The sequence below is a fragment of the Sorex fumeus genome, unplaced genomic scaffold (genome assembly GCF_029834395.1).
Source record: "Sorex fumeus unplaced genomic scaffold, SorFum_2.1 ptg000264l, whole genome shotgun sequence".
Taxonomy (NCBI): Eukaryota; Metazoa; Chordata; class Mammalia; order Eulipotyphla; family Soricidae; genus Sorex; species Sorex fumeus.
In genome coordinates this window covers 4,830,562-4,844,384 of record NW_026606321.1, presented here as the reverse complement: position 1 = coordinate 4,844,384, position 13,823 = coordinate 4,830,562, and the positions used below count along the sequence as shown (strand labels likewise).

The window sequence follows — 13,823 nt, the reverse complement described above, 5'->3', positions numbered from 1 at the left end:
CATGTCCCTCCCCTTTCCTCGCCCAGCTCCACTCAGCTCTGCTCCTGTCGCTGATGAGCATCGCAAGGTTCTGAGTTTCGCTCTCCGCCCTCCCCCCAGCACACAGATACACTCGCACAGGGAAAGCCCTGCCTGTGGCCGCCAGCCCTTGTTCCCTCCTCTGGACTCCTGCAGAGACTCCTGGGCTCCTAGCTGGTCCCGTGTCCTGGACTCCTTCGGGACCTCTGTCCTCCCGTGTTGGGTAAACTCAAGGCTTCTCTGAAGCCCATCCAGCTGTTGAGCCCCCAAGTCCAGATTCTCAGACCTACGCTGCCTCTGGGGGACGGGGGTGTCTCAGATACTCCCACGCCAGGTCCCAAAGACCTGCTGTCCCCTCGCCCTGATTCTATCTTCAATTGGTTCGGAATTGGCTGGCTTAAGGGTCGCTTCTGGTGGTGCCAGGGGTCTCACAGGGCTGGTCACATGCAGTAGGACAAGCTCCTGAACGCCTACATGTGAGTCTTTGGGAAGACCGTCGACACTTCTTTCCCCGACGCCGCATCCGGTCTGACAGCAAGGCTCATCCTGAAAAGGAACCAGGTATTCTGGTGCGCTGATGCCTCTCCTCTCACCTGCTCTCCTGCGAGCACTGCCTGCCTGGACCTCGCTGCCCTTCTCCCTTCTACTTATCCTGATGGACCAGGGCACTCCTCGGCTCAGAACTCTCCAGCGCTACCCACTGTGGAGTCATGCACTGTGACCTCAGCAGCCCCCTGCCCCCCACCCCTCCATGCTGAGTCTGCCCCAGGCACCTGTCCTGGACTGTCCCCCCGGGAACTCTGAGCTGGGCACTCCTCGCCCAGAGCAGGTCAGATCTCAGGGTCTTGCCCCTAGCTGTTGGACTTGCCTCAGTGTCCTTCACACCAACCTCTTGACTTACGCTGAAGTGGCACGTTGGTGATGTGGCTCAGAACTGTGGCCCCCCGAGGGTCCCCTGCTCTCTCCATCATATTCACAAGAGAGGCTCCGCCCACGGCTTATTCTCATGATTCCTGCGCTTGAGTGTCGGCCTAGTGACTCAGCTGTGCTCAGTCCTTCCCAGAGAGTGACTGGGACGTAGGGGCCCCTGTCTATGGAAGCAGTGACGCAGAACCAAATAATGGACTTACGGTGGAAGGATAACCTGGGTGCCCGGTGCTGTTCTCAGGGGCCACCAGTGTGAGTAGTTGATGGTCTGCTCCATGTCAGCGTGCATTGGCACGAGACACTTGACATCCCACAAGCAACTTTCCCTAGTTGGTCATGGGGCCCAGCAGAGCTTTGTGCCCGGGAGCGAGCCCTGGACCTGCTCTCCACTTCAGCCCCAGCCCCATCACGAAGGCCCTTTGGAGTGTCCCGGTTTAAAAATTCTGGCTGTGTTGTGTTTCATTGTGTCGAGGAGACCGAATGAAATGGAAACGAAAGGAGCGAGCACTTTTGTCCCTATTCCTAAACAGACACAGACCAGCATTTCTGGAGCCTAAGTTGCTAGCAGTAAGGCTGCAAAGACAGTATCCGAAGTGCCAGGTTGCCCCCATCAGACGTCCTAATTAACGGTCCTCTCTGATTGTCAGCGGTTTCAAGTAGTGTCTTCATTGTCTGCTAATGCTATTTGTTTAGTTTTAATTTTTTTAAACTCTATTTTTGGTTTGGGGGCCACACCCGGCAATGCTCAGGAGTTACTCCTAGCATTTAGGAATCACTCCTGGTGGTGCTCGGGGAACCATATGTGATGCCTGGGATTGAACCCTGGTCAGCTCTGTGCACGGGTGTGTGAATGCAAGCATTTCACTTTATTCGCTGTGCTCTCTCCCCGCTCTCTTATGCTATTGGTTTAGAGTGTGTGTGTGTGTGTGTGTGTGTGTGTGTGTGTGTGTGTGTGACCCCCCAGGTGTACATTCTGCACGCTCCCGTCCTCAGCAGCTTCCGAGAGCGTTTCTCCCGCCCCCGCCCTTCTAACCCAAAGCTGTACTGGGGGCTGGGGGCTCGAAAGAGGTTTCTTTACCCTCCTAGATTCAGTCAGGTTGGCTCAACTGCCTTGTCCTCAGGAGGACAAATTAAGAGCCTCTTCCCTTAGCTGGACGCAGCCCAGCGTCTGAACTCTGACTTTCCAGCAGCCGGAGGGCCCGTGGGGGTCCCGGGACCAGCTCGTGCGCGGGCCTGGAGGCTCGGGGGCAGCCAGCCTGAGCAGCACGGGGGAGGCCCCGGGGATCCCACCAACCGCTTCTTCCTTGGAGCCCCCCAAGGCGCCTGTAACCTGGTTTCCCGTGGCGGGCGCAGAGGGCATTGGGGCAGCGCCTTGGGGAAGTAGCAAAGGGAAATCGATCGCAAGGAAATCGATCGCAGCTTTCTAAATGAAACGCTGGGCTCGTGCCAGCTGCAAGCAACCAGCGAGCCGGGGAAGAGACCCCGGGCCAGACTATGCGGAGGGGACCAGAGACACCAGTTGCACAGCCTGGGAGCAAGGGAGTGCGCATGCGCGGAGTCAGTCTGTGGGCGGGGCCCGGGGTGGTGGGCGGGGCCTGGCACGTGGGGCCCAGGCAGGTGTGGGCGGGATGTGGTGTGGTGGGCGGGGCCTGATGGTGGGCGGAGACTGGCAGGTGGTACCCGATGGGTGTGGGCGGGGCCCGGCGGGTGTGGGCGGGGCCCGGCGGGTTTGAGCGGGGCCTGGAGGGCGAGCAGAGGCCCTGGCAGGTGGGGACCCGGCGGAGACGAGCGGGGCCTGGCGGTGTGGGGGTGGGCTTGCGGGTGAGCAGGTCGGGGGCCCGCTGGTGTGGGCGGGGTTCGGGTGTGGGCGGGGCCTGGCGTGGGCGGGGCCTGGCGTGGGCGGGGCCTGGCGTGGGCGGGGCCCGCGGCGTCCCGGTTGCCTGGAGACCGCCCGCAGCAGTCCGGGCGGTTGCTGGAAGGGGCGGTTGGCTCTCGTTTCCAGGCGCTCCCGGAGGAGCGGGGAAGGGGCCGGGCCCCGCGAAACCGGCCTCGGCCCGCCTGCGCCCACGAGACCCCAGCTCCGACCCGGATCGGGACCTCGGCCCCGCTGGGACCTGCCCCTCCGCCCGGGCTGGGCGGCCCCCGCGCCCTGCGCGCCGACGCCGACCGGCCCGCCCCGCCCGCCCCGCCCGCGCCCCGCCGCGCAGCCGGGTGCTTCCCGCGCCCCCCGGGCCCCCGAGGGCGATGCCGCTGCCCGACACCATGTTCTGCGCGCAGCAGATCCACATCCCGCCGGAGCTGCCCGACATCCTGAAGCAGTTCACCAAGGCCGCGATCCGCACCCAGCCCGCCGACGTGCTGCAGTGGTCCGCGGGGTGAGCGCGGCGCGGCCGGCCGAGGGCGGGGGTGGCCGGGGCCGGCCTGCAGCCCAGCCGCGCGTGTCCGCCGCCGGACCCAGCGCCCAGGGCAGCGGCCGTGGGGCCTGGTGTCTGCGCTGCTCTGGACACGCGCCTCGAGGCTGGAGCGGTTGCACAGCGAGGAGGGCGCTTGCCTTGCACGCTGTTGACCCGGGCTCCGTCCCCAGCATCCCATATGGTTCCCCGAGCACTGCCAGGAGTGACCCCTGTGCATCGCCGGGGGTGACCCAAAAAGCAAACAACAACAACAAAAACCCCCCAAACCGCTCCATGACAAGTCCCTTTGCAGGGAGGAATTGATTGACGGTCCAGCTGGGTTCCCTGGACCCCAGGCACCCGCGGTAGCGTGGAGGTGTGTGGCGAGGCTGACCACCTCAAGGCTGTAGGAAGGCCGAGCTGCCCTTGCTGAGTTCCCAGGAACAGATTTTCTGCTCATTTTGTCCTTTTTGTTGGTGGTGGAGGTGCGGTCGGGGGTGTGGACTGGGCGGCTGTTCCCAGGGCTTCCTCCCCGCCCTGTGCTCTAGGGTCACTTCTGACAGGGTCCCGGTGACCATATATGGTGTCAGGAATGGAACCCAGGGCAGCTGTATGCAAGGCAAGTGCACTACCTGCGCTACCATCGTTCCAGCCCCATTTTTCTTTTCTTTTTTTTAAATGAATCACTGTGAGATAGAGTTGCGAAGCTTCTATGTTTGAGTTTCAGTCCTACAATGATCAAACAAACACCCATCCCTCCATCCCTCCATCCACCACCAGTGTCCCCAGTATCCTGCCCCCGCCCCCTTCCAACCCTCCTCCTACTTCTGTGACAGTCAATTTCCCTCATACTTCTGTGCATTATGGTTTGCAATACAGACAGAGAGGCCATCACCTTTGGTCCTTTATCTACTGTCAGCAAGCATCTCCCATCCCGAGCGATCCCTCCAACCATCAGTGATCCCTTCTCTATTCCAGCTGCCGCCTTCCCCAGCTCATGAGGCAGGCTTCCAGCTATGGGCCAGCCCCATTTTCCAACTTAAAAACTGTATCTAGGGGCTGGAGCGATAGCACAGCGGGTAGGGCGTTTGCCTTGCACGCAGCCAACATGGACGACTCAGGTTCAATTCCCAGCATCCCACATGGTCCCTCAAGCACTGCCAGGAGTAATTCCTGAGTGCATGAGCCAGGAGTAACCCCTGAGCAATGCCGGGTGTGACCCAAAAAGCAAAAAAAAAAAAAAAAAACCTACATCTAAATTTATGGACGTTGTGTTTTGGGCCTCACCTGACAGTACATGGGGACTGTTTGTTCCTCATGGTATAGGAGTGACCCCTGGTGGTGCCCGGGACCATATGTGGAACTGGGATGCTGGGGATGGGAACCAGGGTCAGCAGAGGTGACAGTGGGCAAGGTAAGCACCTCAACTTTTGTCCAGTTAAAGAAGTCACCGGGGGGCCGGAGTGATAGCACAGCAGGTAGGACATTTACCTTGCACGTAGCTGACCCGGGTTCAATTCCCAGCATCCCATATGGTCCCCCGAGCACCACCAGGAGTAATTCCTGAGTGCAGAGCCAGGAATAACCCCTGAGCATCGCCAGGTGTGACCCTTAAAAAAAAAGTCACCGGAAGCCCACAGGAAAGGTGGATTTGGGGCTTTCAGTATTATGATCAAAAGACCATCTGTAGAAATTAAAATGTTTAGTAACATGCTTATCAGATCTCACCCACCTTCATGGGGCTGCATAACCAAGGAACACTCTTTTGCTGCTTCCACTGAAACAACCAGCGATAGACGTGGTGGCTTAGAATATCGTAAGGCCTGCGGGTACCACTGGTGTCACATCGAACACCAGATCAGTACCATCAGATCTGTACAATCATTTGTTAAATTGATTTGGCCAGGCGCCAGAGCAATAGTACAGCGGGTAGGGCACTTGCCTAGCACATGGCCAACCCTGGTTTGATTCCCCTGCGTCCCATTTGGTCCCCCAGACACTGCCAAGAGAAATTCCTGAGAGCCGACCCAGCAGTAAACCCTGAGCATCACCAGGTGTACTCCCCCAGAAACCCTACAAAAACATTGAGTGATAGCTCAGCGGGTAGGGTGTTTTGCATGCGGTCGACCCCGGTTTGATTCCTCCGTCCCTCTCGGAGAGCCCGGCAAGCTACCGAGAGTATCTCGCCCACACGGCAGAGCCTGGCAAGCTCCCCGTGGCATATTCGATATGCCAAAAACAATAACAACAAGTCTCACAATGGAGACGTTACTGGTGCCCGCTCGAGCAAATCATTGAACGAGAGGACAGTTCTATATAGTGCAGCACTACAAAAACAAAATTTATTTAAATTTAAATAAATAAATTTTTACTTAAATTTATATTTATTTAAATTTATTTTGCAAAGGGAGAAAAAATTGCAATGTAGTTGAAAATTAAATTACTTATTAAAAATTTCAGTCTTAATTGATCTCAATTGAAAGAAGGTTGAATTTACTTAAGGAAGCCAGTAGATGGCGAGAAACACAGGTTGCACTGCCGGCCCTGGGAGTGGGGAGCAGTCACCCACCTTTCTTGGCTTACTAGTTCCAGTCCCATTCGAGGCAGCCCCATATCCAGGTCAGGGGCAGTTTGCAGGCGAGATGTGCGGAGGACACTGGCCGGCCAGCAACTCCAGGGAAAACCTCCTGGGCTCTGCCCGCCCCTGGTTCTGAATTCCTGGATCTCCCATTTCCTGGCCTCTCGCTTCCGGGCTGCGGCCCTGGGCCTCACGGGGACGGGGAGGCGGGTCTAGGAGCCCTCGGAGACCAGGATGGTTGCTCTCCCCCAACCTCAGACTCCTCCACCGCCTCTCTGTGAACTCTCACCATGTCCAGTAAGAGGAAAAGTTTCTAGAATATTCCTGGGGCCCGGATGGGGCCCAAATACGAGGCCACGCTACCCCTGAGTCTGGCTTCCCGACAAGTGGGTTTGTCAGTGGCGCTCAGGTTCTTGTCGACCGGGGGGAAGAAAATCTGGCTCCTTCCTTAACCAAGGAGCTTGAAGGGAAGATCGGGTACAGGAGAGTTTATTCACGTGACCAGAAACTCCCAGATTTGCTCTTTCCTTGGGAAACACCTCAGCGACTGCTATTTTAAGCTTCATTGTCATGTTAAAGGCTTAATCAACAGCTTTCTGAAAGCCTGGTTGCCGCTAGCTTCTCTCAGTAACAGGGTCTGGAGAGATGGTGCAGGGCTCAGGGAGACCCCAATCCTGTTCTCCCCTCGGGGCCCTGAGCCCCAGCAGGACTGACCCCTGAGCACAGAGTCAGGAGTAAGCCCTGAGCACTGCCAGGTGTGGCCCCCACCCGAACAAGTAAATGTTGTGAAGGACGTTAGGAGTTGGGCTGAAGGAGAGGGTCAGGGCGGAGGGCAGGAGCCTGGTCAGAAACAGACATGCCTCTGGGGCACTTGGGGGCTAATCTCCAGGCCATGTTCAGGGGGAACACGTGGCCTTGGACTGGACGTGAGGGGAGGGGGCCCAGGGCCACCCCTGGTACTGCCAGTGGGCAGCGGGATGCTGGCCATGAGGTTCCTGGGATGGGACTTGGGGCCTTGAGCGCGCAGAGCGCATGTCCCGCCCTCACCCGCCCTGGCCATCGGGTGCCTGACTCTGAAGGAGCTGGGCCTCGGCCCACATCCGGCGGTGTCCAGGGTGGCCGGAACGCGCCTGTCCTGTCGTTGCAGGTACTTCGCCGCCTTGTCCAGAGGGGACCCGCTGCCCGTGAAGGAGAGGGTCGAGATGCCCGTGGCCACGCAGAAGACAGACACGGGGCTGACGCAAGGGCTCCTCAAGACCCTGCACAAGCAGGTGGCCGGGGCCGTGCGGGTGGCCGGCGGGATGGGGCGGGCTGCTCACCCTCGACCCCAGCTGTGCCCTCGCCGGACACTGGGGAACCGAGACCCCGGAGGCGGCTGGGATCGAGTCTGAAGGAGGAGACCCGTGTCCGCGCACGCTGCTGGGCTCTGCTCTCGGGGCTTGCGCACGGCCTGGCCCCAGAGCCCTCCACCCACCCTCTGGGCTTGTATTATTGGAGGAAGAGGAGACCCTCATGAGTGTGTGGATTGCTGAGCTTGCCGAGTGTGTGTGTGTGTGTGTGTGTGTGTGTGTGTGTGTGTGTGTGTGTGATTTCTTGTTCTGTTTTTGGGCCACCCCCAGCAGTGCTCAGGGCTTAGTCCTGGCTCAGGGCTTACTCCTGGTGGGGCTCAGAGCACCATGTAGGGTGCTGGGGATCGAACCCGGGTCAACTGGGTGCATACTTCCCGCTGAACGATCTCTCCAGCCTGTGTGTCCGACCTTTCTGGGGTTGTTCTGTTTGTTTTGTTCGGGGACCACACCCAGAGGTGCTCAGGGCTTTCTCCCGGCTCTGCAGTCAGGCACATGCCCGGTGGGCTGTGGGAACAAATGGGGCCGAAGGAAGGCAGCCCCCTCCCCCGCTATACTATTGTCCTGGCCTGTGTTTCTGACTTTGAAAACGCTTGTCCCCACGGGGCCTTTCTGAGCGCCAACCTTGTGTCCCCCGGGAACCAGTGCTATGCGGGAAGGGAGGCGTCCTGGGCTGAAAGGCCACTTGCAGGGCTCCAAGAGGTGGTCCGTGGGGAGGGCAGTTGGCCTTGTACACGGCCAACCCGGGTTCGATCCCCGGCATCCCATATGGTCCCCCGAGCACCACCAGGGTAATTCCTGAGTGCAGAGCCAGGAGTAACCCCTGAGCATTGCCAGCGTGGTCCCCGAATAAAAGACCAGTCAGTGGGGCCAGAGTGATAGCACAGCGGGGAGGGCGTTTGCCTTGCACATGGCCGACCCTGGTTTGATCCCCAGCATCCCATATGGTCCCCCGAGCACCACCAGGGTAATTCCTGAGTGCAGAGCCAGGAGTAAGCCCCGAGCATCGCTGGGTGTGATCCCCCAGAAAGGCAAAAATTAAACAAGTTAAAAAAAGAAAAGACCAACCAGTGAGCACAGGGCGGGGAGCGGGGTGGAGGGCACGGATCCTGCTGGGTGTGTCCCCTGGAACCCAGCCCGGCGCCATCTGCAGGCTCCCAACGTAGGCGACCGTGGTGGCTGTGTTGTTTCTCCGAACAGTGTGGCCACAAGCAGTTCGTGAACCTGGATGACCTGGAGAAGAAATGGAGAAACCTGTGCCTGCCCATGGAGAGCTTGAAGGCCATCCTGGACCTGGACCCCTGCAAGGAGAAGGTCGAGTGGGTCAAATTCTTGGCGCTGTGCTGCAGCTCGCTCAGTGGGGTACGTGCCGTCCCCAGTCTGGGGAGGAGGGGGCGACCCATGTGTGGCAATGCGGGGGGGGGGGGGCAGAGGAGCTGAGAATCAGTCTTGGTCCTTGTGGGGTCGGCCCAGGCTGGTGGGGGCTTTAGTTCCGATGGGTGTGCGTCTGCGCCCGTGTGTGCCGGGCTGGCATCAGCACGTCCCAGAGCGGTCTGATGGGTTTGGGAGGGGAATGTGCACCGTGATTCTTGATCAAACCGCGTGTGATGCCAGGTGGCCGCATAGCAGGGCAGGCGCTTGCCTGGACCGCGGCCAACCGGGTTCGATCCCCAGCACCATGGGTGCCCTGCCGAGCACTGCCAGGAGTGATCGCTGAGCGCAGAGCCAGGAGTCACCCCTGAGCACTGCCAGGACGAAACCAAACCAAGCAAAATTAAGTAAACCAGGCGCCACTCGGCAAAGAGGAAGCTGTGGGAGGAGGCAGATGACATCTTTAGGCGTTAGTTGAAATTTCTTCCAGCATCAGGCAGGGCCCTTGCGGTGTGCCAGTAGAGCCTGGACCACCCCTACCCCTGTCTCTGAGGACTGGGAGGGAGTGCGGGGGGCACTCAGGAAGAGGGGACGGGTGGCTTCCTCTCCTGCAGGCTGCTGGCCGTGCCTCCTGGGAAGTGCATCATTCATTCCCAGTGCTCGCTCGCTGTCTGTAGGCCCTCAGGCCCCTCCCAGATGCTCGTGTTGTAGGGTCTGTTGTGTTTGGGCCACACCCAGTGGCTCGGTGTGTGAACGGGGTTGCGTTCTGTGGGGGCTCAGGTGCGGAGGGCCAAACCTGGGCCTCCCGCGTGCCAAGCCTAGGCGCTGGTGTCTGCGGCCGTCTGCTGGCCCCACACAGCTGTGACTTCGAGAAAGGGCACGAATGCCCCCGGCAGTCACCCGCACCCCTCCCCGTGGGGTACTGTGGGCCAGGTCCAGGCGCCCTGCTGGCTGCTGCACCCGCCGGAGCCTGTCCCCCAGCAAGGGTCACTGAGCCGGTGCCTCCGGAGTCCTGGCCTCACTTCTGCCTCTGAGCCAGCCCAGCCCCTGCAGCTCATGAACCCCCTCCCGGGTCCCCTCTGAGGCAGCCGCGTGCCCAGCCCCCCTCCCCTCCCCCACCCCTGCTCAGAGGCAACGCTTCCTTCTGGTCAGCCTCGGGGGCACCCAGCCCAGGGGGGTGCTCCGCAGGGCCCCTGGGGGTGTCCACGGTCTCCTTCTCCCTTTCTCTTCCCTTCAAGCTGCTCTTGCAGTGGCTCCACAGGGTCCCTCAGTCCTGGGTGGTGCTGTGGGGTCTGCTTGGGGACCACTCCCTGGCCGCTGGCTGGCAGCCCAGTGCCAGGGACATGAGCCGCAGTGCCCCCCCCCAAGCTCGCTGCCCTGCCTCCCTGACATGGGGCTCACACACACACACTCACACACACACACACTCACACACACACATTCACACACACTCACACTCACTCGCGCACACACATACACTCACACACACTCACATACACACTCACACATTCACACTTACGCACACATACTAACACTCAAACACACACACACACACACACACACTCATACATACATACAAACCCCACCCGCCTGTGCCCCAGACAGCTGTGGTGTGGCGAGCCCAGACATGGGCAACCTGGGGGTCACACTAGGGCCGGGGGTGTATGCAAAAGCTCCCCGTCCCTCTGCACCTGCAGTTCCCAGCAACTCTGGGCTCACACCCCATCGAGGGCTCAAGGCCCAGGGTCCGTCCGCTCAACGGAACCGAGCCGGGCCTGAGCTGCACGGGGGCTCTGGCCTGCCTGCCCTCAGGGTGCCTGTCCTCAGGGTGACTGTCCTGGGGTGAGTGCCCTCAGAGTGCCTGCCCTCGGGGTGCCTGCCCTCAGAGAGACAGCCTCGGGGTGACGGCCCTCGCTGTGTTGCAGACGCTGAACTCGGCCATGCAGAACGTGTGTGAGATCCTCACCACTGACCCGGAGGGCGGCCCGGCCCGAATCCCCTTCGAGCTCTTCTCGGGCATCTACCAGTACCTGTGGCGGCTGGAGAGCCCGGGGCCCGAGTCGGACATGCAGGCCTACCTCGCCTCTCTCCGGACCACCATGTGCGTGCAGAGCAAGGGACAGGAGGGCTGCGTGGGGCGCGTGTGTGTCCAGTGGCACGCCGGGTTCCCGGGACCATTCTGGAAATCCGGAGAATTTCGGCCCAGGGGACTCTCATGGGCTCGGGCCTCTCTGGGGGTTTCCGACTGGGGGGCTGGGGGACACCTCAGCCCAGGGCACCCTAGGGATGAGTGTTGCAGCTTCGGGGTGGGGGCGGGCGGGTGCAGATGCCAGCAGCAGGTGGGCGGCCCCAGGCCCAGCCCCATCCTGCTGGCCCTGAGCTCCTCAGACTGGACCCTCTCCCCACCCTGAGCCCCCTCAGCCTCTGGACCCCCTCCCTGCTTTTGTCCACATCCCTTCCCGTTCCAGACAGCCCCAGATCCCCTCCCGTCCTTGCTGGTACCACCCCGTGTCCCTCCCTGCCCGCCCCTTCCGAGACAGGTACACGAGATGAGGGATGAGAATACCCACGGTATGACAAGACGCAGGTGTGGGAGCCCAGTGCCAGCGAGTCTTTCACTCTGAGCTTCACTAGGCCAATATTCATTTTGTTTTATGTTTTAGGGGCTATTTGGGGGGTATTATTTGGCCTTCTTACTTTCTGGCTTGCTTCTCCTCGAGTCCGTTTGGACGACTCCTTGAATCCTGTCCTCCACTCTATCCCCCGTGGAGCATCCTGCGGCTGATTCCCTCCACGGTGCTTTTTAGTTCAGTTGCTGTGTCGTTCAGTGTGGTGAATTCTGATTCAAGAATTCTCATCCTTTCTCTTGACCAGATTCTCCTATTCCTCAGTTCAGGGGACACTCTACCCAGTGTGGCTCCGGAGGCCTCACCGGGGCCGGGGGGGAGTGGAACGAGCTCTAGGGGGCTTCTGCTGTCCCCCCAGCATGCAGCCAACCCCGTTTCTTGCTTGCCTCTGACGCGAGGTGCCTGGTAGTGGCGAGAGTTCACATCTTTATTGATTGGCTTTTTGGGTCACATCCAGCGATGCACAGGGGTTACTCCTGGCTCTGCACTTGGGGATCACTCCTGGGGGGGTTGGGGGACCATATGGGATGCCGGGGGTTGAGCCAGGGCCAGCCGCATGCAAGGCAAAAACCCTCCCCACGCTCAGGCCCCAAGGGGTTCAAGCCTTGTGCAGGTCGTGACGGTGGTGCTAGTTAGTTCCCTACCACAGCAGGCAGAGACGGTCCCTAGTGTTGTCTCCCGGGTACCCGCCTGCAGCCTCAGCTTTGACCCTCCAGTTTGGGTGCAAAAGAGTGTCCAGATGCCCTGCACCCCCAAACAGACCTGGGATCCCCCAGGATGTCAGCGTTTGGCCCCTGCCAGCCGTGTGCTAGGTTCTCGCCAGCCTCTGGAGCACCAGCTCCCTGGTCCCGAGTTGCCCGGGCCTGCTCTTTGGCTCAGTGCTTGGACCTGGGGTCTGGCCCGGGTGTTGGTGCAGCTGTCAGGACTGTTCCGCTTCTCCCCCCCCACCCCCCCCCAGCTGGGGGTGCCAACGCCCCCTTCTGGCCTTGTCCCAGCCCCTTCTCTCTGTCCTTTGGACGGGCGCTTACGCTCAGCAGCCAGGAAGTGAGTCCACATGCCCGGGTGGGGCTCTCGCCTCCCCCGACTGGGCTTCTGCAGCTCCGGGGGTGACCAGTGGCCGTGGCAGCATGTGCTCCCCACCGGATGGAACCTTCCAATACAAGGGGTCGCCGTTGTTAGACCAGAGAGAATCCTGTCACCAGAGTATTATCTGGCACCAAGCAGCCCACGCCCCTTCTGTGCAGGAAAAGAGGGTGCTTTCTTTCTGAGGCTGGAAAACCGTTGGCCCCGGGGGGCTGGAGAGGCAGCACGGTGGGGAGGGCGCTTGCCTTGCACACAGCCAACCCGGGTTCTATCTGGGCATCCCATGTGATCCCCGACCACCGCCAGGAGTAACTGCTGAGTGTAGGGCCAGGAGTTACCCCTGAGCACCACTAGGTATGGCCCCGAAACCAAAACAACCACCCACCCACCCCCGAAGAAAAACCCAACCAAACCCCTACTGATCAGGGGCAGCCTGAGGCTGTCAGTGATTGGTTTTCAAAGGTAAAGCCCCTGCATTATAGTGCACCCCACACAAACTCTGCCGTGTGTGGTGAGAAGTGACTCCATATGATTCTGTTTCCGTTTCAGAGACTCAAAAAAGGGGGAAACTCTGATAGGACCCGCGGATTTCTTCTATCCGACAAAAAAGCTTTAGATGCCCTGAAGAGAAGGCTCAGCCGCCGTTGCCGTGAAGAACGCGTTTCAGGGTCCAGCAGCGGCACTGAATACAACTTGTCACCAAGCCACAGAGGCCTGTGTCCTTTCCTCAGAGACGAGCCGTGGGGCGGAGCAAGACCCTGCCACGAGGCTGGTCTTGGGGGGGCGGGTGAGGACTTGGGGGAACTTTCGGCTGAACTCGGTGGGGTTGGGGTTGGGCCTGGGGGTGCCGGGGCAGCTTGAAAACAGACTGTAGGGGTCCGGGAGACCACCCAGAGGGGGCCTGTAGCACCTGCAAAGCCTGCCGGGGAGCCGGGTTTGATCCCTGGCTCCACATGGACCCCCAAACACTTTTGGGTACCTCCCCTGCCCTGCGACCCCTATATACTGGCTGTCCTGTGCCTTTGGAAACCTCTGGCGGGCAGACACAGGACTTTGTTTCCTTACGGCCTCCCCACAGGTGCCTGCCTCTGGCCGGCAATGGGAGACTTAAAACAGTAAGGACGGAGGCTGAGAGACCAGGCCATGTGCCCTGCCCACGGCTGACCCAGGTGGGGGCCTTAGTGCCCCATAGGTCCCCTGAGCACCACCCCTAGGCTGCCTACTGTCCCATTCCTAGGTATGTAACACTGTAGCACTGTCCTCCCCTCGTTCATCTGTTTGCTCCAACGGGCCCAGTAACGTCTCCATTGTGAGACTTCTTGTTACTGTGTTTGGCATATCCAGTATGCCACGGGGAGCTTGCCAGGCTCTGCTGTGCGGGTGAGATACTCTGGGTAGCTTGCCTGGGCTCTCCAAGGGGGGCAGAGGAATTGAACCCGGCTCTGCAGCGTCGGCCTGGTGCAAGGCAAATGCCCTACCC

At 60.2% G+C, this 13,823-nt stretch overlaps 1 protein-coding gene across 1 annotated transcript; it reads left to right on the top strand.

Moving 5' to 3' along the window:
- The first annotated feature begins 3,171 nt into the window (after positions 1 to 3,171).
- Positions 3,172 to 12,959, top strand: ROPN1L (rhophilin associated tail protein 1 like). Its single transcript, XM_056109050.1, has 5 exons — positions 3,172 to 3,320; positions 7,064 to 7,187; positions 8,463 to 8,624; positions 10,559 to 10,734; positions 12,893 to 12,959. The coding sequence occupies exons 1-5, from the start codon at positions 3,190 to 3,192 to the stop codon at positions 12,957 to 12,959; spliced, it is 660 nt and encodes a 219-aa protein (XP_055965025.1). The 5' UTR covers positions 3,172 to 3,189.
- The last annotated feature ends 864 nt before the right edge of the window (positions 12,960 to 13,823 follow it).

Bases quoted from the DNA above. Each gene is read 5' to 3' on its own strand.
- ROPN1L (XM_056109050.1), top strand. From the start codon at position 3,190: ATGCCGCTGCCCGACACCATGTTCTGCGCGCAGCAGATCCACATCCCG. The intron at 7,188-8,462 runs GTGGCCGGGGCC...TTCTCCGAACAG, and splicing joins TCAAGACCCTGCACAAGCAG to TGTGGCCACAAGCAGTTCGT. The intron at 10,735-12,892 runs GTGCGTGCAGAG...TTTCCGTTTCAG, and splicing joins GCCTCTCTCCGGACCACCAT to AGACTCAAAAAAGGGGGAAA.